Source organism: Opisthocomus hoazin, chromosome Z (genome assembly GCF_030867145.1).
Source record: "Opisthocomus hoazin isolate bOpiHoa1 chromosome Z, bOpiHoa1.hap1, whole genome shotgun sequence".
Classification (NCBI taxonomy): Eukaryota; Metazoa; Chordata; class Aves; order Opisthocomiformes; family Opisthocomidae; genus Opisthocomus; species Opisthocomus hoazin.
The window spans coordinates 90,856,791-90,881,136 of record NC_134454.1 but is presented as its reverse complement, the minus strand read 5'-3'; the positions used below and the strand labels follow the sequence as shown (position 1 = coordinate 90,881,136).

At 50.1% G+C, this 24,346-nt stretch overlaps 1 protein-coding gene across 5 annotated transcripts in view; it reads right to left on the bottom strand.

The window, feature by feature from the left end:
* LOC142358773 (E3 ubiquitin-protein ligase NEDD4-like) overlaps positions 1-24,346 on the bottom strand; it is a 171,108-nt gene that overhangs the window by 117,008 nt on the left and 29,754 nt on the right. For 4 of the 5 annotated variants that reach the window (XM_075447106.1, XM_075447107.1, XM_075447108.1 and 1 more), the window contains exon 2: positions 17,852-17,925. The exons of the other annotated variant lie outside the window; for it this stretch is intronic. In XM_075447106.1, coding sequence (XP_075303221.1) covers positions 17,852-17,925 — 74 coding nt within the window. The remainder of the gene's footprint in view (positions 1-17,851; positions 17,926-24,346) is intronic. 5 annotated transcript variants of the gene reach the window in all.

The window sequence follows — 24,346 nt, the reverse complement described above, 5'->3', positions numbered from 1 at the left end:
AGCCACACTTCCAGCACGGTGCATGGCCCAAACTGAGCACAGGATGGGCTCCGATAGCACTGACGCCATTGCTATAAACGAGCAATTCCTTAGGCAAAGGAGCAGCTGGCTCAGCCTCCCGCCGCCTCGCGCTGCAGCCGGCAGCCATGCTGCAAGGCCTGGCGACAGCAGCTCTGCAGGCAGCAGACCAGAGCTCCCCACACCTCCACCACAACTCTTTGCCTTTTATTGTAACAAAATGCATCAAAAACTATATTAAATGTGTTATGATGTTCACAAAGCAGCTAAAAAGAGTGTCACATGGCCCCTGCAACCTTCGTGTGCAGGCACCGAGCCTGCAGACGCACGAGCACGCCCGCCCCTGCCTCCCGCCCGCCCACGGGCTTTACCTCCTCCCGCTCACTTTTTTCGGCATTTCGCCTTATTCTGAAGGCTGAACGATTAATTTCCTCACAGACTTCCCTCAGGCTCCAATTTCCAGGGTGTTAGGCTATTTCACAACAATTATTCCTGTCAGCCCAACGCCCACGGAAGCCGAGGGCCGGCGTTTTTCCACAGTTTGCAATCAGCTCCCCGAGACAGCGAGAAGGGAAAACCCCTCACAATCCCCAGGCGCGACTCCCCGCGCCGCGCCTGACCTGGGCGTTGGCAGGGCCGCTCTCCCGCCTCTCCGCGCGCCCTCGCCTCAGCGCCCTCGGCAGAGCCGCGCCCCTCGCTGCCCCGCTCAGCGGGCTCTGCGCTGCGGGGCGGCTGCCGGACCGGCCGGAACCGGCCCTGTCCGGCACGGGACAGCCCCAGGCTCCCCTCAGGGGCCCTGCCCACGCCTGGACATGGACGCCCACCGTGCTGGCACACTGCAAGCCCAGTTTCTGGGGAGTACGCGCTATTCCACAGACTCCGACTGGCTGAGGGTCTCTGCTGCAGGCAGTGCGAGCCGCTGCTGCGCTCCCCGCCTCGCAGGCGTGAGCCATAGCCTGCGTCAGCTCCGCCACTTGTCAGGCCACGTCACCACTGACTCAGTCAACTGAGCTCAATTAAAAACGGTCTTCTCCCCCATGTGCCGCCCAGCCGCTTTCTGCTGGGCCAGTCAACTAAACCGGCGCAGCGCGTGGCCCCAGTCCTCGGCGCAGACGCTGGCACGGGCCGGCACGCCGGGGCCCGCAGAGGCAGAGGCTTCGGCTGCTTCCAGAGGGCTGGAGAGCTGCGGGGGGGAGGCACGTCCCCACCTCTCACCACCACCCTGCTCAGAGCCAGCCGGTCACGGGAGGCTGGCGCAGGCCCTGCACTTACAGGCACAAGGCCACAGACACAAAAATCCGCTTCCCCCCATCTCACAACAGGATTTTAGGTACTTAGTATTCACCCTTACTGCAATCACATCCAGAGAACACGCATAAAATTTACAGGGTTAAGTGAACTTGTGTCATCAGAGGAGACAACAGGACCACGCTTCAGGACGTTAAGCAAAGGCACGGCTTTCGTCCCATGTCTTCACCCAGCCGAGGCCGAAGAGCTCCCACCCACAGCCCGTCCCAGCCAGTGCCATCCGGTAACACAAACACCCAACAGCAACATTTCGTATGCCAGAACACAAGGAAAAAACAAATCAAGCCAAGAAAACTCTTCCTTATTTTAGAGATGATACAATATTTGCCATCACTCATCACCTAAGATTAAGTTCTTGGATACAAAGATGGCTATTTGTCGTAAGAATGCATATTAAGATGGATTTAAGAAAAGCTAGTGTGTGCAGAGGTTAGTGGTTGCCTGTCAAAGCTCTGCAGCTACATCTGTAAAAGAGAAGGCAGCTGCTTTCAAGTAAGGCACGGGGAGGCTGCCGACACGAATTACCGAAGAGAACAGCTTCGAGAACACTAATCAAAAACCGCTGAGAGAGGGAGTTCAGTTTTGTTCTTGTGTGCTATTACTCATTGCTGCAGGGAGGTTTTGATGAGATTCACCACCACGTTTTCCACCTTATCACACTGCTCCTTCTGGCAAAGACCACACCAGGGAGGACAGCGAAGCATCAGGCTAAGATGAGCGATTTCCCCACAGCACAGTTTCACGTCAGGCTGCAGTGTCCCACTCAGTACATATTTACACATCTCCTCGGACATACAATTAACTGCTGAATGTGCTAAAAGGTGATCTTTTAAAGTGGTTAGTTTTCCAACTCTGGTCACGTAAGTCAACATTGTCTCCCAAATACAGGACTCCTGAATAAGCCCCATTCTTCATTTTATTTCTACTCTCTGTAGATATTTATCAAATCTGTATAAATTTACAAAACATTCATGTTCAATGCAGCATGTCAGAAGTTTGCTGTGTTAATAATGGCATTGGGTAGAGAAACAAGCGACTAAGCAGCATTTTGATTGCATCCAAACGTCGAAGCAGAAGGAGAATGAGGCCATCGCCCTATGCCAGCTGTGCCACAACCTAACTCCGTCACTACAGAAATACCTCCCACCGCTCTGTCCACTCAATGAACTCATGAAGAAAAGGACCTTGGGGTCACCACGCCGACCACGAGCCAGCAACGTGCCCCTGCCCCAAAGGCAGCTAATGGTATCCCAGCTGCACCAGGCAGCGCGTTGCCAGCAGGCTGAGTGAGCAGATCCTTCCCTGCTGCTCAGCGCCAGTGAGGCCGCATCTGGAGTGCTGTGTCCAGCGCTGGGCTCCTCAGTGCGAGAGACATGGACCTATGGGAGAAAGCCCAACAAAGAGCCACAGAGATGATTAAGCGACACTGTCGCACAAGGACAGAGAGAGATCTGGGACTGGTCACCTGGAGAAGGGAAGGCTCAGGGGGACCTTATCCATGTGTATAAAAACACCTTATGGGAAGGGATGAAGAAGAGCGAGCCGGACTCTTCTCCACGGTGCCCTGAGAAGGGCAAGATGCAACGGGCACAAACTGAAACACGTGAAATTCCATCGGAACACACGAAATCTCTTTTTCACTGTAAGGCTGGTCAAACACCGGCACAGGCTGGCAGAGGCTGTGGAGTCTCAGCCTGCGCCGATACTCAAGCCCAGGCAGTACGCGGTCCTGCGCAACCTGCTCCGGCTGACGCTGCTTGGGCCGGGGTTGGCCTGGAGACTTCCAGGGACTCCTCCAGCCTCAGCTGTTCCGTGATTCCCTAATAAGACTGCACAGAAAGGTTCAGCGGCCTCTCACGTCAGAGAGCTCCACTCTGCACCTCAGAGTTGAGAAACATCTCACAGTACTGGCAGGAACTCTAATTTTAAGAGAAATGCACCTCTTTTCAGGGACCCTGTTCAATGGCGAAGCTGTTAACTATACGATCACTCTGTACTATCAAACTAGAGTCAGCTCCTGAAAATCCACCTCGGGCTTGGGTTTCTATTTCAAAATACAAGTTAGGGGAAACAAATTTTTAAATGAAATCTAAAACTTTTCAAACTATAAGAAAATTCTTAAAATCTGGATATGCTGGAAGTTATGCATTAGCTCTGTGCTCATTTCTATGGTAAAGTACACAAGTACAGGTAAAGATATTAAATGTTAGCAGAATAACATTTGTGTCTTCTGACAATCTATAAACAATAGTGCAACGCTTTAATACCATCACAGGCTTAGAAACCTGTTATGTTTAATTGCATTATATTATTTATTGATCTATTTCTGCATCAGCTTATTCACATTCATTTTCAATTAAAACAGAGTATTATATATTTATTCACAAAGTAATAGTTCCAGAGCAGCACTTCCTTATATCTACTTCAAAGCTCTCTACAAAGGAGCCCAAATTTGCACCCTTCTTCATGCTGTTTGGGAGAGTAAGGAACAGAAAAGGAGAGCCAAACCTCTGTCACCCACCCAGGGTCTTTCACTTTTGCTGCACAGCTGAAAGTTTAGCACTATGTTTCCTGATAGGCATTATTGAAATACCTTCTAATTCACATTCTGTTCATTAAACAGTTCAAGGACATTACTTTATTTACTTCTCAGAACAAGAACAACTTGGTTTTCTGTAGCCCAGAAAACTGTAACCCAGCAGAACTGCTGCTTCGTAGAAACGTGAACAACATCAAACCCAGGATAGTTTTATTTTAGCTAGGGTAGGGAAAAGAAAAAAAGGAAACAGAGTGGATTTTTCCTCATAATTTTGCCTCACCCCGCTCCTGAGGTATGACTGTTACATGCAGCCATGAGGGCTATACGCAGGCACACACTTGCACACTCTCTGCGGTTCTAATAAGTTGTCTAAAAATGGGAACTGAAAATTACATCTGCCACCCTGTCCCTAACTCACCCGACAATAATTTCATAGCAAAGCCCTAAGAAAACAGCAAGATTGACTGCTTCTTGGTAGCGTGTCCAAACCGAAGCTCCGGGCTGCGCGTGCACATCACTTTCCTCCCCCCAGCAGTGGAACAGTATTTATGGAGCAATACTGCCCTAGGGGGGAAAAAAAAAAACCCCAATCTGGCTTTAAAGCCAGACGGAGCGGCAGTGCGCAGTCACGCAGGCTCACCGACATCACGGAACGGAGCACGGTCGCTCGGGCCAGGGGAAGTCTGGGTCCGCAGTCAGAGCCGCGCTTTGTGGACCCAGCCGCAAGCCTGGTCCTGGCAGGCCCCTGGAGCAGTGAACCCTTCCTCAGCAGGGCTCTCGTCCTCACGGGAGAGGGCAGCTACGCTCCCCTCCAGTACGCCTGCCGATCTGTGTACCAGCACCCCACTCCCCCCGTGCACAGAGGGCAAGCTGAGGGCTGGCTTCTGCACCCCAGCACCACTGGGCCAGCCCGGGAGTCTTCCAAGACAGAAACAGAGAATTGGGTAGTTACAGCATCCTGGTTAAATCTGCACCACATAATTCAATTTAGAGGGCTAATCCACAATTTATTACCTCCTAAAACATGGGCAGAGGTAGCTGGGTGATGCTTTTCCTTCTCTGAGGCAGCACTGGCAGGCATGAAACAATAAACTGCATCTCACTATATTCAAGATCCTCGAGATACTGTTTGAAAAATTATTTCAAAAATGGAGCTCACAGGGTAGGACAGGCTGAGATGCATTTATATCCTGTTTTTTATGCCCACAACGACTAACTAGGATACATGAAACTTTCTGGATAAACTCATCTTGACTGAAATCTATCCTCTGCAAATATTAAGCCTGCATCAGGACTTCTTTCCATCGGGGGGAGTGAGGAGGGAAACAACTCAGCTCTTCAGTTCACTGATGATGACAAATGCACATAGAATTTGCTGTCTTTTAGTGCACATCAGAAGCACTCACTGCAACAGAAACTATACAGGCCAGCAGCAAAATTGCAAAAACAAAAACCAAAACCAACCACCAAGTTATGCCTGCTCCAGTTACTCACAGAGAAGTTGGGGAAAAAACCGCTCGCGCTAAACCAGTTATTTTCTGAAGTGTCTGCATCCCTCTCTACCTTCTTCTCTCCACGTCTGCCCGCACTGCTACGGCTCTTGCGCCCACAGCTTTCTACAGGTCACTGCCCGGGTGGCTCCCACAGTCCCACCGCAGCCCCAGCCTCCAGGCGAACCACCCCGCAGGCGCCAGCAGCCCCCAGCCCCGCTCTCTGGACCCCAGCAGCAGGGAGAAGGAGCTCACCCCCCACCGCGGGGCACGGGGCAGGGCGGCTGCCTCGCCGAGGGGCACCCACCCGCACCCGTGGGGACACAGCAGACCATCCCCAACTGACCATTTGAGGAAAACGGCCCCGGAGACGCCGGCTGCCATTAGCCGGGGTCGGCTTACCTTTTCAGCCCCAGCACACAGTCCACGGTGAGGGTCCCCGGCGCCAGGCAGCTGCGGTCCCATCCTTCCCGCTGCAGCCACGTGATGCACCGCAGCCACGAGCTGCCACGCGGCTCCGATCACACGCTCATTTGCAGGCAAACCACCTCCCCGCACCAACCCGCAGCCCTTCCGTAAGCAAACCCACACCATCAGGGCATGGCAAGCGGGAAATGGCACCACAGCAGCCACTACTTAAGTCAGCTTAAACCGCCGTGGGTTTGCACCTAAGGGTGCCAGAGCCAGCCCTCTCGGAAGGGACCAAGATGGCTGCTCACTGCATCAACATGTGTTGCTCATCCGCAATTACTGTTCTGAACTCGTTATCACCTGTACCGATCACATACACACACCTGGCTGCTCCAGCACTGGCCTGCCGCAGTGGGGGCTGCCTTCCAGGAGAAATGCTTCTAGAAGCTTCCTTCGTTTTGACACAGTTATGTAAGCGTCAGGATCACCTCACAGCAGACATCAATAAAAAAATAACTGTTGTGCTACCGAGACATGCAAAATGTCCTTCCAGGGTTTCTCAGGGCAAAAAGCATTGTCTGTAGCACTTGTATTCCCTATTTCCTTGGTCTTCACTTCCACAAAACATGGAGGATATTCTTAACCATAAATTATGATTTTATTTATGTATTTATTTTTACCAGGTAGGTGAAAATATGGACAACTACAAGAGAAGCGAGTAAGCAGTTGGGACAAAAGGTAAAGCTGCAGAGAAAGACTACTGTCTCTCAAAATTGTTTTTGTTTTCCACTTACATAAAGTATTGGTTCAACTGTAATTCCTGTGAAAGCAAAAAGTCGCTGTGGGGTCTTTACAAGTGCAAAACCCCCACGTACTGGACAAATGCAGAACAGAAAGATGGTCCATGACCCTACGAGGGGACAACCCAAGCACGAGATGAGATACAACAGACACAAATGGGTGAACAGAAGGAAACAAGAAACAGCACCAGACAGTGCGACAGGGTATGTATCAGCACTGGTCCCTCTGACTATTGGCCAGGCATCCACAAGCTTCACCGCCAAAAGGGAGTTTTATGATGACCAACACAGCTGAAGGACAGTAGGCAAAACCTCGTTTAAAAACGTAATGGATTACTGAGGGAGCCAGAGCTCACAGAGCAGTCGCTGACAGAAGCCCACAATCCCAGACGACAGAGAGCAGCAGTTTCAAAGAAAGCAGGGTGAGGTGGTCAAAGCAGCAAGTTAGGGAAATTGGTCCCTCTGCAAGGAAGGAATCAACATCTACCAACCCAAGCAAGACAAATACGATGGGGAAGTAACTGAGATGTGGGACGGTGAGAGGCAAGCAGGGCTCCAACTTATTCATCTATGCTGAAGACATTTGCAAACTTCACAGCCTGGACGCGCAGTCACAAGCGACGCAGGCGTGCGACACGGGCAGCGACACTGCTGTGAACAGCGTAACGTGAGGCACCACAGGGCTCAAGCCCAAGGAAGAGATGAAGAGCTCTGGGTAAGTTTGAGCTGAAGGCTAGACAGCCACGAGAGATCCAAACCAAAACCATGGCATGTAACTTGGACAAGACAAGACCACAAGACCACCATTTAGACTCACGTGCTAGCAGCACAGACACGCCTGCACCTGTAACTGCAGATGGGAAAGCGTGTATGGGAAAAGGGCAAAGTCCAGGATGGCCAGAAACAGATTCTTGTGTTTGCCTGGCTGCTAGGAATACACCAAGTTCATAGCTCTATATGCAAAAAAATAAGTTATCTGGCAGCAATACCACTTCCTAGCCGTTACCCTTTTCTTGCGGCCCTGCTCTCTGCCTTTCCAGGACACTTCATCCAGCTCTCCGTTTCTTAGGGCCTCCTTCGTACCTCAGGACGGTGGAGGGAAGACTACCTTGGAAAAGGACAGGACAGGAAACAGAACATCACAGAGCCCTCAGCTGGTCGCTCCCGCTTCAGAGCGAAACGCCCAGTCAGGTCACTCGGTGGCATCAAGGAGGACAGGTGGAAGGAGGGAATCCCCAGCCCCGCTGCCCAGAATCCTACCTCCGCATGGGCAGTGCTACTGTCCTGTTCGGGGACAGAGCTGTGGGTCCTTCCCGTTTACACCACGTTTCACCTTACTGGTTCTGTTCTCGACGCTCTGAATGGCACAGGGAGAGATACTGCGCACCTCCAGGGTACACGGTCTGTTATCAGTAACAACCTCCCAGGGAGGCTGTGGAGTCTCCTTCTCTGGAGACATTCAAGACCCGCCTGGACAAGGTCCTGTGCAGCCTGCTGTAGGTGACCCTGCTTCAGCAAGGGGTTGGACTGGGTGACCCACAGAGGTCCCTTCCAACCCCTACTATTCTGTGATTCTGTGATTTGAGTTCATTAAGCTGCAGTGTTTAACGCAAAGGCTTAAGCAAAACTTTACAAGTTAATGATTGAGCAGCGACTTTATTTCGCAATGTAAGATGCAAGATGTCCCTCACAAGATGCTTTAGTATTTTCTTCTTTTAAGGCAGTAATTTCTGCCTTCCTTTTACTCAGCCCCACAGAGTAGCGTATGATTATGAGACAAGTGGTTTTTTTCAAAACAAAATGAAAATGCCTGCCCTCATATTGTTTCTTTAATAAAAAATGGTTTTACTGCTTCTTCAGAAAACAGGAAAATTTTCCTTTTTGAAAGGAGAAAGAAATATTGAATTGCAATAGATGATTCTGAATTTACAGGAATGAAGTCTCACTGGCACTTCAGTGAAAAGGTGCCAGAGCAGTAAAACTTGTTCAACTCCTTTGGGAGATCTGCAGAGGTCTGAGAGAGACACCAACACAACCTAAGCCCTAATGCTCATTAAACAAAGACTGAAAACAGAGTAAGAGCCATCTGAAGTCTAAAGTGCCGGACATCCTTAAATGTGTATATACAGTCCTAGGGCTGAAAATTTTGGACAGAAAGAAATACTTCATACACAAAAGAAAAACTCCACAGAAGAAAGCTTCTCCAAGCCAGAGAGAGCTGGTTTAGCATTGCTCTTGCAAACGAAGGCTAAGCCAGCGGGACCCTTCTAATGAAACACCACCCCTGGCTGTTGTGTGCTTGCCGTAACTGCAAGACGAAAACACAGTTACAGGCTCACACTGCACAGCAGAGTAGCAACGGCTATGTTCATCCATCAGACAATTATGCAGGGGCTGTTGATTAGTTCAAATGAAGTAGAAATAAACATAAAATGCATCTTGGGAAACGGTCAGATGTGGACAATCTTCCAACTATAAGATGAGGTATCACTAAGTCTAGGAGGAAAAACTAAAGTATATAAAACTATAAACTATATAAAAAAGTAGAACCTGCTGATCATTTCAGTCCATTCCGCTTAAGGATTTAATGTGATCAGTAGGTGAGGAAGAAAAGAGAAGTTCTGCCTCACCAATTCAAGACTGAAAGGTTTTCCTTAGATGTTGTCCACATGCCCCTTTTTCTTTTAAGGCCATCAGATTCGGGTAAACTAGTCGACCACAGTAGATGGCAGGCAGGTGGACAAAACTGAGCGGCTGAATATGGGCCCTTCCTTTTTCAAACAGTGAGAAACATTTTAATTTTTCTATCTGTACACAGAAACTTTTCCACTGAGCAACGATCTGCGAAAATTACTTTTCACTATGACATTATAAACTTCAGGAATTATTACTAAGTCCTCTTCCTCATTAGCAAGACTGCATTCTTGAATAAGCAGTATTCCTCCATGTACAGGTAGTGAACTATATACCCCGTGCATCCTGAAGAACTTACTACGTGCAGATGGGCAAAACCCTGCTGGTTTGGGCGAGAATCACAAAAGCCACCCCAGCGAAGGCAGAGGCCTTCTCTGGTGCCCTCTGCTGCCAGCCACCACGAGCGGGACCAGCACCGGCACCGGCCACGGCTGCTGCACGGGGAGTCCCTGCGCACCCACACTGCCGCCAGCCCCTGCTTGGCGTCATGGCCGCTGCGTCCGCTCAACCCGCACCCCGACACACCGCTGCACCCACCCAACCCGCACCCCGACACACCGCTGTGCCCACCCAACCCACACCCCGACACACCGCTGCGCCCGCTCAACCCACACCCCGACACACCGCTGCGCCCACGCCGCAGCCCGACACACCGCTGCGCCCGCCCAACCCGCACCCCGACACACCGCTGCGCCCACGCCGCAGCCCGACACACCGCTGCACCCACTCAACCCGCACCCCGACACACCGCTGCGCCCACCCAACCCGCAGCCCGACACACCGCTGCGCCCACCCAACCCGCACCCCGACACACCGCTGCGCCCACCCAACCCACACCCCGACACACCGCTGCGCCCGCCCAACCCACACCCCGACACACCGCTGCGCCCGCCCAACCCGCACCCCGACACACCGCTGCGCCCGCCCAACCCGCACCCCGACACATCGCTGCGCCCACCCAACCCACACCCCGACACACCGCTGCGCCCGCCCAACCCGCAGCCCGACACACCGCTGCGCCCGCCCAACCCGCACCCCGACACACCGCTGCGCCCGCCCAACCCGCACCCCGACACACCGCTGCGCCCGCCCAACCCGCACCCCGACACACCGCTGCGCCCGCCCAACCCGCACCCCGACACACCGCTGCGCCCGCCCAACCCGCACCCCGACACACCGCTGCGCCCGCCCAACCCGCACCCCGACACACCGCTGCGCCCGCCCAACCCGCACCCCGACACACCGCTGCGCCCACCCAACCCGCACCCCGACACACCGCTGCGCCCACCCAACCCGCACCCCGACACACCGCTGCGCCCACCCAACCCGCAGCCCGACACACCGCTGCGCCCACCCAACCCGCACCCCGACACACCGCTGCGCCCACCCAACCCGCACCCCGACACACCGCTGCGCCCACCCAACCCACACCCCGACACACCGCTGCGCCCACGCCGCAGCCCGACACACCGCTGCGCCCACTCAACCCACACCCCGACACACCGCTGCGCCCACCCAACCCGCACCCCGACACATCGCTGCGCCCACCCAACCCGCACCCCGACACACCGCTGCGCCCACCCAACCCGCACCCCGACACATCGCTGCGCCCACCCAACCCACACCCCGACACACCGCTGCGCCCACTCAACCCACACCCCGACACACCGCTGCGCCCACCCAACCCGCACCCCGACACACCGCTGCGCCCACGCCGCAGCCCAGGGCGCCTGCACTCCACTCACCAGTGCCAGGCAAAATCAACACTACTGCTTCCCAAAGAAAAATACCTATTATCCACCATCTTTCTTCTAAGCAGGCCTTGATCTCTTCTGACATCACCCTCTTCTACCGCTAGTCACACATTTTGGACAAGTCCTTTGTTTCGCTGCCCCATCAAACGCTTTCTTGAAGCAGAGCCCGAAACATTTTCTGTGACTGCAGCCTGAGACTACGTGCCCAGAACTCCTGGCTCGTTCATTTGAGAGGTTTGCACCTCCGGAACTCCCCCCGACAGGGTATCGGCAGCAGTCGCACTCTGGCACAGGTGTCATTTTGCACTACTGAAACCTTTCTCCAAAAATTACTTCTATGCATCTAGCTAATGTAATGTTTTACTGGGTAAGATTTTTGACTAATGGCTGATGTCAAAATCCATTTTGTTAGGCCCACCACAGAAAGTAACTTCAGAGCTTGAGTTCTGTCTATTTTTACACACAGTAAATAATTTTAAAGGAAACAGAAGTTACGGGTAAAACCCTTCCGCGCTGAGCCGCGTACCGAAGAGGCAGCAGAGCAAGCGTCCCCGCTCTCTCGGACAGCACTGTGAAGAGGCAGCTCATTCTGAGCCAGATCGTTTCTCACAAATTAACCGAATGCCTTTTTAAAATATTCACTTCAGGTCATCTGTGTGTGCTTGACACAGGAGATATCAGTACGAGGAGGGGAACGGGCTGATTTTAAAACCCAGCTCCAAGGTAGCAACTCGCTAGGGGGGACGGTGCCAGGGGTGTAGCTGTCAGCAGAATTTTGCTGTTAGTTAAAACAGGATCTACCATAACTCGAACTGGACTAGAAGCAGTGACCGTGGACTTAAAGGAACAGCTGAAAGGTAAACATCTGCTGCCTTTGTCATCTGCAAGGCATATTCACAGCCACCCGTGCTCGCCTTCCATTGCCAGTCCACAGTAACAGCATACCGACGAATTCAGGAATTCGGCCACGTTTCAAGCAGCCTTGCTCTCAACAGGAGTACACGGTATGACTTAAAATACCGCCAGAAGCCTGCAGCCCGCATACCCTAGCACTAACACCACCACTGCTCAATCACCGACTGCAGACACGGGCAACCAGAGCAGGGCAGGGCCTTGCATCCCGGCAGCGCCCTGCAGGCTGCTGGATTTTCAGGGTAGAGCAGGCAAAAGCAATAAACCCAGAGGCAACCCATAATAAGCTCCCATGTCATTAGAAGTGTAGCTTCTTCTTAATGAAAAAACATCCGTAATTTAACTGAAAAGCACTTTACCTTTTTCAGCTTCCAGCCAGCCACAATTTCCACTTATTTCATGATGTAGAAGGCAAAAGCAGCAGCTAAGAAACTCCACCAGATCTACCCAATTACAGTGTACACAAGTCTGTATTTCTTTCCCAAACTGTTCAATAAGAACACCCACACCATAGTATCTTATCTCACACAACCAGTAATAACCAGAGGACATTTTCTTCTCATTTACGCGTACGCATTCCCCTTCATCACTCGTGAGTGCATTTGTGTGTACGTGCGGAAACTGCCTTTATAAGCAGCGTGTCACCGCTGTGCCCAGTGACCCAGCAGCCATCCCAGGGCCACCTTCCAAGTGCTGTATTTTACCTAGCTATATTTTTTAAAAGTGGAAGAAAAGACCTAATCAAAAACCCAAGTCTACACTGGACATACCTTCAGGGAAAGACATAAACTTGTCCACTGAAGCAGATGGTGCTCAGCAAACAGACCGAGTCACCAGAGAAGTAATTCTTAGATTTCAGTAATGTGATAAACGCATCCAGGAGAGGAAATTTCATTTTATGTGCCAAGGTTCTCTAGGCAGTGACTGCATTTGCGTCCAGTCACTCACACAGTGCAGCGTCAGCCATGATGATACTCATAGCATCATTCCTAATGTGCGAGTAAAAACAAAATAGTAATAAGTAATAATTGTTCAGTATGTTGCATAACTAAGATTAATTATATTATAATCTGCATTACACTTAATTACATACAAGAATACAAATACTAGCTGAATTCATTGAGACATTACATTTACAAAGTTGAGAGGGAATTGAAAGAAATGTAAAATAATAATGTATATATTAAAATACAGTATACGTCAGGTGGTAAATATATGTACCTATGCACTAGAGAGCAGCAAGCTTGTATGTGCCTTTCAGAGCTAAGCATGCAAAGCTAATACTAGACTCACAAAACTCCAGTCTGCAGTATCTATTGGCCATCAGTATATATCAGACTTGTAATTTTGCAGAACTCAACATAAAACAGGATATAAAAGCCACCTCTGTCTACACTGACTGGCCACTTAGAGCCACCTCCGCTAAAACTACGTAGACAAAACCCAACACGTGTAACCACCGCCTCGGCTCATGGCCTCCACTTCATTCTACACACTAGTACATTTCATGTCATCGTAATCATAATTCCATACACTTCACAACTCTTCTATATCAGTATCTACTATCGAAATGATTTCATAAGCCTAAAAGAACTCCAAAAAAGCAAAATGAAAAGCACTGAGCTCGTTTTATTGTTACAGTCTTCAGAAGAAAAATACTGGTTTCTGTAGCGCTCGACACTGGCAGGAGACTTTCCTTGGATCTAATGAGGCACGAAACGCCTTTCAGACTCCGCAAGCCTCCAGGCAATGTTTTGTAATGGTAACGTTGATTAAAAACGGTAAGGAAAACCCCCTGAGATGCCAACCACAGTGTATGCCTTGTAGTGAATCGTTCACAGTTACCCGGTAACTCACCGCCCTGCCCCAGCATTACGCCCTGCGGGACCCTGCCACGCAGCGGGCACGCCAGCTGCGGGGCCGTAGCTCTGCCATGCCAGCACCTCTCAAACGACTGCAGACTAACTCCTTCGAAAACGTTTGGCAGTCACTTCACCGTCGTGCTCCCAGAAAGAACATTACAAAGATCAGGAATTTGTCCTCAACACTTGATTTAGTTTCTGAAAACAGACAAAAAAACCAAACCCAAACGTATCTGTCCACAACCCAGAAGCGCCGCTTAGGAACGTCAAGCAGAAATCCCGATGCTCCCCAGCATGTGGGATACCACGAGCGTGTCCAAGTCCCCAGACCGTGCTGCTGCGCCTTCGGGTGCCGACGACCGCTCTCCTCCCTGCTGTGACCGCGGCAAGCACACAGCGCAACGCCAGCAGCCAGCCCTGTCCGAGCCTACGCAGGGACCAGTCACCAGGCGTTTGCCTCTGCTCTCTGCGTGTATTTTCCAAAGCAAGGCCCGTCGCCCCGCACGCTCCCGGGGCAGAGCCCACTGACGGTGCGGAGCAGCCTCAGAGCTTCGCTCCAGCGCATCCCCCGTGCCCTCCTCGCTGACGCACGCCCTCGGCCACCGCGGCAGCTCCCTGCCATCCCCGCACCTCCGCGCAGGGACGGCCGCCCGGCCCGACGCCACAGCGCTGGGCTGCTGCCCCGGCAAAGCCGGTGCCGAGCCCGCTGCCGACACAGCCGCAGCCTCCCGGGGCAGCAGAGCCAGCTCTGGGGCCGCCAGTCTCCAGCCATGGCGGTAGGAACAGGCACGAGGGCGGCAAGCGGAGCCACGGGGAGACCAGCTGCTGCAAGACGCCTTCGGCACAAGCACGGAGAGGGCTCCTGGGAGCAGAAGCGCGAACTCGGCCGCTCCTCCTTCAGCCCGCCGCACTCGTGGGCGCACCAAGCGGTGTCTGCACCTACCAAGAAGGCCCTCAGCACGGCCCACACCGTTATCTCGCCTTGGACACATCTGCTGAGCGCGGTCTGAGGTGCCACGCACTGCCTAGCAGCCAGCGCCCACAGATTCACGACTGACTTTCACACCAGATGCCAGCCTGTGGCTGCGCGCTACAACTTACGCCACCGCAGAAATGAACTTGGAAGAGACTTGTGGCCTCACAGAAACTATTTATGGGAGAGGGAAACAACGGAATGTCAGGGTCTATGTCTGCACCAAGAGAAGAAAACACACAGACAGCATTAGTTACTGCTATTTTTTTAAGGGATCCTGAACATACACTGCATAGTAAAATACTACGTGTACAGCTCTCACACCCACAAATTTCCCTTCTTTTCCTCTTGCGTAGCTCAAACATTACACGTTTCTCCTCTACCGCCCCAAATGAGAATTTCATCACGTACACCGCACCGGGCCTCCACAGAGCTGCTAATGGGGCAGCTACTACACAACACACTCTCAGCAGCTATGTCTGAACAACACCATCCGTAGCAACCGAAATCACAGTTAAGCATCAAGCAGCATGAAATGTCAGTATCTCACCAAGGTATGTAAGGCCCCTAAAACAAACAGAAAAATTAAACTGGAACTTTAGCCAAAAAAAGAAAGCTTTCTGAAAGCCTGCCAACACAGCGATACAAGCAGTTCACTAAGTTCACAATACACGATGCTGCTAGTCTCAACTTTTCCTAAAGGACTGTTTAAAAGAAAGTTAAAAACATCAGTTGGGAATATGTTTTTAACTCTCTGTTTTTATGGAGATCTTACTGACCTGAGACCAATTTAAATATTTAAGGGCCACATCAGTAGAACTCAGTTCAAATTTCACTCAGTTTTAACTTTGTGCATTTTGAAAGACAAAAGATATTTTCACAATTTATCAACTCCTAAGCAAATTTTAGTAGTTCTTTTGAACACGCCACCTTAAATATTTACAAAAGTTCTACGAGAAGTACGGCCAGAGGAGATAGTACAATGCCGGGGATTCAGCTGTAAAGTTTCCAATGTATCCTTTAACGAATCAAACGAACACTAAAAAGATTCCCACTCCTCTCAGATTACTCCTGTGAATTTGCCACAGCACTTCAATATTTCTACACAGTTCCTCTTAATGAGCAGATTCAGTATTTCAACCACTAGCTTTGCTTTTTTCCAAAGAAGTGCTAAAATTTAAGACTCTGGAAATAATTCAGAAACAAAATCCAGCCAATGAAATGTATCAAGGAAACCGAAAATCTGTAATTGTAGGAAAAGGCCAAATTAAAGGAGGTCTAGAGAAAGCATAGTTAGCACACAACTGTGGCAACTCCAGGGTCAGCATCTGCACCAGCAGCCTTGCCTTCTCGGGGCCTGAGCCGCTCCTCCCTCTCGCTGTGGTACGGCAGCAGCTCAGCGCCAGCTGCAGGACTCGGGGCAGGTGCTGCTGGTGCGAGCGAGCAGCGGGGCTCCTACGGTGCGGCCCAGCAGCACTGTTAACAGCACCACCCCGGATCTCCTCAGCGAGCACTACGTGCCCAACTACATCTACACATCAGCTGCTGCTGTTGTTGCTTATGGTCAGCATCAAAAGCTGGTCCTCACAATAGCAAATTTGGGGAAAGAAAATATGAAAGCTTTGTCTTACCATATTCTGCACACAGCTACCAAAGGAACGTTTGTTGCAAATTTCACAAAAAAAAAAAAAATCAAAGTTGATTAAACTTTTAATTGCTGCTTTCATGTAGTTTCAAGCCAGATATGCAAGCTAATGAACAATTTGTAAGCATCATTAAACCAATACAGGAAAATCCACAGGGAGACTCATTTATACATTAAGAAATCAGCCATTTTGATAACAGCTAAATTGGATACCACTAATCTCAATCCGATAAAAAACTTCTGATTAGAGCATTTGCAGTAAAGAATTTCCTCATGCGTAGGCTTGAGATAGCAAGAACATCAAACCTGAATTAACCTTCGGGAGGGGGACGGGGGAAGGGTGTGGAATCAATGCTTTCTGGTCCATTTTGGCTTCAGAACCAGCTTCTCCCTCAAGTATGACCTGATCTGATGCTTTAGGTCATTGCACAGCAAGCCTAGACTTGGAGAACAGCTATTCCTACATCTGTGACTAATTCTTTCAAAACAAAGGACTTAAGAACACACATACTTGAGAACGTAACTTACCTTATCTTGCCATTTGACCATTTAGAACCAGTTTTCTTGTTTGACAATTGTCATTTCGGCCAAAGACCCGTGCAAACTATGGTCTGTTCGCCCTATCTGTTGATAAGCAGATGAACAGGGAAGCAGTCATATGAAGACTGCCTTAGGCACTCCAGAAACTTCTCTTTTCCCTCTTAAGTCCCCGGTTTAAAACTCAAGGTGGTTCAAGGCTCAGCTGGAACTAAAACCTGGACTTGCCACAGCCTAACAGAAAAGCACTCTGTCAGCACAGTTCACTCTGAACTCCATTCTGCACTAGTACTTACTGCTAGCCTTCTCGTGGCACAGGCAGAACAGGAGAAAATGCTTTGATCGCCTTTCTCTCCAAAAGGTGGACTCAATGCTCCTTACAGGTCCCTTCCAGCTTGAGATGTTCTACGCTTCCAAGGTACCGCCCTTAGGAACTGCAGCAGTGGCAGCTGGATACGTCCAAGACCAAGACAACTCACCGTCTGGCTACCTAGTCAGACTTCGCGATGCCTGGCACCGAAAGCCAGCAGGGAAAGCGGAACTTCCCCCAAATAAGACAGAGGGAACAGCTGGCTTTTGGTCTTTCTTGCATCATGTAGGGCACACGGGGAGACAGCTGGGATTCATTTTAAGTATTGCCAAACACTGCCAAAGTTTGAGGTGCTCCTCACACGCTCACAGAGCGGAGGCAGACGGTGAACTCTGAACGGCTCCGTACGGTGGGAGAGGGCACGAACAGGCACTGCTGTGATTAATGGCTTTCTTGCCAACACACAGCCCGTAATTTGCACTGCTTGTAATCAAGTAATAGGATCTCTCATCACTTTTATGAACAATCAATTACAAAGCGTCCTTGCTCTAAGTTTATTCTGTTTAAATGCGTAAATCTGTCAATGCAGAACACCTACCTGGCTCCAAAGATGTCTTTTTTCGCTAGGTCAATGCCAGAAACCACCTTCACCCTTAGGATACGAGACTCCTCCTGTTAACAAAAAAGAAAATAGGTTTAATGTTTATTCTCTAACTCATTGTGAAGATGGCAAGAGGTTAAGCTGTGAATAAACTCTCAGCCTTCAGCTAGCAGGAGTCTCTCCCAGGTAGGACTTGGAAAAGAAAAGCCTCTTGGAAGGAGGCATACACTTTACGTGCTAAGGAATAGCCCGAATCCAAACGTGAAGAGCATCCAACTCTGGTCAGACCTGTCAAGAGTTAAATAAAAGCCGAATAAGAGTAGATTAACAGTAATAACATCATAGTAATAATAATGTAACAATAATAGTAATAAAAGTATTAGACAATTTGCTAAGCAGGGCCACTTCAAATCCTTAATGATCCATACTCCACAGAAATTCATTCTGCTTAGACTCTAAAGCTGTCTCTTCAAACACAAGGGAAAATATTCATAACGTTTTTGTCCAATAATGCTAATACCTCTTGGTGAGAGAGATGCCCACGGTTTAAAAAAAAGGATGCAAGATTAAAAATACAACCTTAAAATGACATCATTTAAACCTGTCTCATCACTTGGTATATACAGAGCTCAAAACCAGCTCTCAATGACACACGGTAATTTCTGCAGACGCGTATTACTAAGAGATCAACCTAATGCTCAGTTTATCGCTTCACTGCATTCAGCTCCTGAGGAACATTGGTATAAAGGGTAGTTTTACTTTTTTTTTCCATGCTGTTTGACCAGTTTATTTTTGCTACAGAAAGAGGCCACCAAAATTAAATCTGGAAAGGATCCTACAGAAACAGGTTCCGCAGTCACCCGTATCAGTTCTGCCTTCTCCTCTGATAAGCCTTCCAGAACTGCAAGACACAAGATTCAATTACAGTAATTTGAGACTCCGTTCCCTGAAGCTTGCTCAGAAAACAATAACATTTTCCCACAGGTTTATTCTGGCATGACGATACTACACCTACTCTATTTGCTTTAGAGCTCAAGGCGAGACACAGATTTGTGAGCTGAATCCGAGATTTTTGAGATCATTAGGAAGGTCAGAACCACCACAGCAGCAAAGCCCTACCTGTCCAGGCTAATGCCATTCCTCTGGAAGGAGTCAGACACAGATTACTTCAGAGAACAAAAAGCAAAGGTCTCACTGAACCTGTCTGCAGGGCAAGTTTCATCCTGACACACATCCTACCGTAGTAATTGTGCTGCATTAAAACAAAAGCTTGAGGATTTCAACCCTTGCTGAAAATCTGTTTGTTGGTATCCTTCCCAGCAGCACTTCACCCTGTCCAAAGTAGTTTCCAATTAGGAAGACAGGACGCCTTCCCAGAAGAGCCTAACGCTTACCAGATAGACGAACAAAACAGTATGTGAAGAAGAACAAGTCAATCATGTTATGTTCATGCACACTGAAATTTTTTTTCCATATGTTAACTCTTTTCAATCTGCTAACGTTGCTGCAACATGCTTGGTAGAGTGCTTCTAATAGACAAAAGGCAACGAAATTGCAAACTGCGATCAAGAAAATTCCTTCATTAAGAGAAGGCAGCACAGAAAAAAGACACGTAGACTACTCTGACCTTACCGAAGGAGAACTGGAGGAAAAGAGGTTGTAATACTAAGTAGAGAGGGACAGAAAGAGGGATTTCTGACAGTTACTGTATTATTAATGCTACTCAGACTTCCTCCCACAAAGTCCAACACCAGCTTTGCCAGAGTGGCATCTTATTTCTGTACTAAAATTTCCTCTGCATATTAACTGAATCAAAACCCCCCCATATTTAAAAAAACCAAAAAACAAAAAACAAAAAAAAACCAAAACAAAAACACCACAGAGCAGAAGGAAGTCCAGCTGTGCGAGGCTCCCCAATTCAGGTTCTGCAGGATACAAAAGACGATGCTCCAGACCATCTAAACTGAGAGATTCTCAAAAACTATACCTGAAGTTTCACTTCAGACTTTAAGTACACCAGAAGACCCTGTTCCCTCCGCACATTCAGGCCCTCAGCCTCCGCTAAATATTTCATCTTGCCAAGCATAAACAATGCTTTTGCAAATGTTTGTTCAAATTTTCATATTCATAAAATGTATGGAATGGCTTAAAAAAAGAATTAAAAGGCATCAATTAGTAACAAGGCCTCACCTATACACCCTCAAATTTTTTCCTTCAGTCAGTAAGATACTGATTTTGATAACACCTACTGTATACAAGGAGTAAGGTGAATTTTGGATGATGGAACATCCTTCTGCAGAACATGACAATGTCAGTATTCTGAACCATACAAGCAGCTGTGCAGACAGCTCATCTGTAAAATAACTCTCTTGTAATGCACTGAACTCCTTTCTGTATCGTTTTGTCTAAAAGCACTCCCAGAAGCAGCATCACACCATGGGTGCATTCCTGCGCACACACACGCATACAAAGCTTAACACGAGAATATTCTGATACACACAGCCTCCAGCGACACAGATGGAGGGTTCCCACGTTCAGCTTGCCAGGCATCACCACGGGCAGCAGCAGGAGCCAGCGGCAGCTCGCAGCTTCCCAGGCTGCGCACGGGCTGACAGCTCCCATCCGTAGGGATCCCCCCCTCTGCCTCAGCTGGGAACGCTGCTGGGCAACAGCAAGACTGAAGGGCAGGGGGGGAGAAGAAAAAAAAAAAGTTTTCATATTCTTATGCCTGCTCCTTGTGTCCCAGTTTCTTCATTTATCTCTAAGTATGCTGTGCCTACGTAAAGAAAGGAGTTAAATTTTCACAGCAATAGAGAGGTAATCTCACCTCCTTATCCACCAGAAAAATCAGATAAAGGATTGCTTGGCTAGGCACAGTGAGAGACTTGAAACACTGAGCACCAATTACCTGACACAAGTTTCCACCCACCCTTCTCTGAAAAGAAAACTGGGATTTGGTTTTGGTTTTCTTGTAAACCCAGGGCTCAGTGACAGAGGGTAGCCAAGACAAGATCACTAAGTGTGGAAAAATCTCGAGTGAGAAGACCCAGGATCCAAACCTCAAATACAGTGACCCCTTCGCACCTCTGAGCCCGAGCCAACCTTTAGTTCAGCAGCACTTCTGCCTGTTGAGATTAAGGACATGTTTATAGATACATTTTTTTCAGTGGAAGTGCCAACTGAACTCCATTCCCACCGAGGTTTTCCTGAACCTAGGTCAACACTTTGAGCCCACAAACAGCAGCCCAAAACCTCCTTGCGGAGCCCACAAACGGCACGCCAACAGAACGGGAGGTAAGGGGAGGAAGAAATGGAGAGCCAGGGATGAAGCACAGGTGGAGGCAGCTGCTTAAAAGCCAGCACTGCCACGCAAAGATGTACGTGGCACCGAGACGAGAAATGAGAGGCTACAGTCTACAACTGCCAGTAATATTCAGCTGAGCTTAGAAAATGCTGACTTGCCCTTTATTTTTACTCCAAATACTTAGATTTCCAGGATGGGGAAGTCCTTATGTACGAGCACAGAGAATGTCTTCACTGAGTTGTGTGTCATCTGGACACACCTTCTGGATTAAATAATACTAAAAAAAGCCAAAGACTTAGCCATCACTCCAGCACTAGCTAACCACAAAGCCAGACCGCTTGCCAGTAAAGCTAACACCTCTTGTAAGCCCCGGGCTCACGGCTCACGCCTTCGCTGGGTGACTGGTGCCTCTGGGAAGTGCGAGACCCGAGTCGGTAACCCAGTGCAGCCACGTCCAGGGCCACCTCCAAGGGCCTCTGTGCACGCTCACCAGCACCCAGCCAGACTCACCCCGCAAAGACTGAGCTGGCTGGGGTCAGGAGGGAGGGGAACCCCAGGCACAAGGAGAGAGCGGGACAAGGGAACACCTCTGGAGGATTAAGGAGAAGTGGTATGTTGCAGAGCCATGGTTCTTCTTGGGATCCCACGTGTGGGAGGCAGTCTGCAGCGAGGCTGAAGGACACACAGAAGGACAGACGGCAGGAGGCCTCATCTGCAAAATGAATAAATGAACAAGACCACGCAGAGTGGGTTAACAAGGCTGATCAGAAAAGGGACACTCACAAGCACAGACCAGCGGGGACCTGGATCGAGGAACCAGAAATGTGAACCGCAGCAGCAAAGCTCCATGGCGAGGGATCCACACACACGCACGCACGCACGCTCGTGCTCTCGCCCCGCGCGGAGCAGAGGCTGCGCCGGCCGCCAGAGGCGGGAAGCGAGGGGCTGCCTCAACACCACCGCAGCCGAGCCGCAACACGTGCTCAGCGATGCTGGACAGGCCCCTGACCAGAGCAAGATCATTTTTTTGGTTGGACTTCAAGGTACTTGCTTAATTAGCCTGTGCATATCTGAAAAGTCAAACGGATGCCACCTGACCGTACTGTAATCATGAGTTCTTTACAGATAAATAGCTTTAGGTACCACACGAATCGACACGCCACTGAGCAGAAAGACAACCTTCAACTGTCTAGACAACAACCTGACACACACAAATCCAGCAGGGCACAATTTACTGGCAGTTAAGTATCTTGAGTGAAAGACTTTCGCAAGTACTGAGTCACGTAATGCATTTTCATAGAGCTGTTCTCCCAGTGCAAACTTCCATTTTCTGGCAACTGCCTCAAACATCCCTCTGAGCCAGGGGATAAAGAAAGTGAAAAGAGGTCATTGCTTGCCACCCACCAGGGTGGTCAGGCCCATGGACACAACCTTGGGATGCTCCCTCCCCCCCTGTGCCCCAAGAAGCTGGCACCTGCCCTCACCTGCTCAGCAACCCCCATGTTCCCACCAGCAGCTGAATTTTCCTTCTTGCAACATCACTGGGAACCGGAGGCAGGAACACGCAGAGGGGCTACAGTAAAGGGAAGACAAGGCTAGGAAAACTGAGGCTACTGGAGAGAAACACTGTCCTTACCAGAGGACTTCAGCTGCTGGGAAGCCACTGGCTGCCCGAGCTGCCACCCTCTAAGCAAGAGGCAGCAGCCCACTCCAGAAACAGCTCATGGTCCGCAGTCCCCACTGGCCCACCCTAACCTACCCAAGATCAGTTAATACTTCGTGTGCCAAGGCCACTTTATTCAACTCCGCACGTTCTCACGGCTTCGCTCCATGTCAGCAGCAACCAGCCGCCGCACGGTCACACCGTTCCCACCAGCACCCGCACTATAACGCAGAAGGGAACACCTGAGATCCACAAGATCGTTTTCCTTTCCCCACTTCCCCAATATCGTGGACGGGAGCTTTTGACCTGGATTCCTTCCTCTTCATTTCACGTGTAGTAATCACAGAGAACTGGTGTGGAGACGATTTAGATGCTGCGATACTGACAGTGGTTAATAGTGACAACTTCTCCGCTGCATCCATCTCCAAATCACTTTCCATAACCTTGCTAAGGGATATACAAAAGGCACTCTCCTGGTTCTGCTCAGAGCTGAAAATCTGTATTAAAGAGAAATATTCTTCTGGAGGCAAGATTAAACCGTACCCACCTCCTGTGCAATTACAGAATCACAGAATAGTAGGGGTTGGAAGGGACCTCTGTGGGTCATCTAGTCCAACCCCCTGCCCAAGCAGGGTCACCCACAGCAGGCTGCACAGCACCGCGTCCAGGCGGGGCTGGAATATCTCCAGAGAAGGAGACTCCACAACCTCCCTGGGCAGCCTGGGCCAGTGCTCCGGCACCCTCAGAGGGAAGAAGTTCTTCCTCATGTTCAGACGGAACTTCCTGTGCCTCAGTTTGTGCCCATTGCCCCTTGTCCTGTCACTGGGCACCACTGAAAAGAGCTTGGCCCCATCTTCCTGACACCCACCCTGCAGATATTCATAAGCATTTATAAGGTCCCCTCTCAGCCTTCTCTTCTCCAGGCTGAACAAGCCCATCTCCCTCAGCCTCTCCTCGTAGGAGAGATGTTCCAGTCTCCTCATCATCCTCGTAGCCCTCCGCTGGACTCTCTCCAGTAGCTCCTCATCTGTCTTGGACTGGGGAGCCCAGCACTGGACACAGGACTCCAGATGGGGCCTCACCAGGGCAGTGTAGAGGGGAAGGAGAACCTCCCTCGTCCTGCTGGCCACACTCTTCTTGATGCACCCCAGGATTCCATTGGCTTTCTTGGCAGCCAGGGCACACTGCTGGCTCATGGTCACCCTGTCGTCCACCAGGACACCCAGGTCCCTCTCCGCAGAGCTGCTCTCCAGCAGGTCAGCCCCAGCCTGTACTGGTGCCTGGGGTTGTTCCTCCCCAGGTGCAGGACCCTGCACTGTCTGAAACAACTACTACAGCCACTGATAAACAGCAAACCAGACAAGATGGACATCTAACTCTGCATTTTTGTATTCCACTGAACGCCGTTCCTCTTGAAAAGCATTATCTCCAAAGCTTCTTTTTGCAACGCACCGTTTGAAACAGAAGTTCAGCTCACCGCGCCGAGGAGTGCTTCTGTCAGCGTAACGCCCTGCCTGGACGGGGC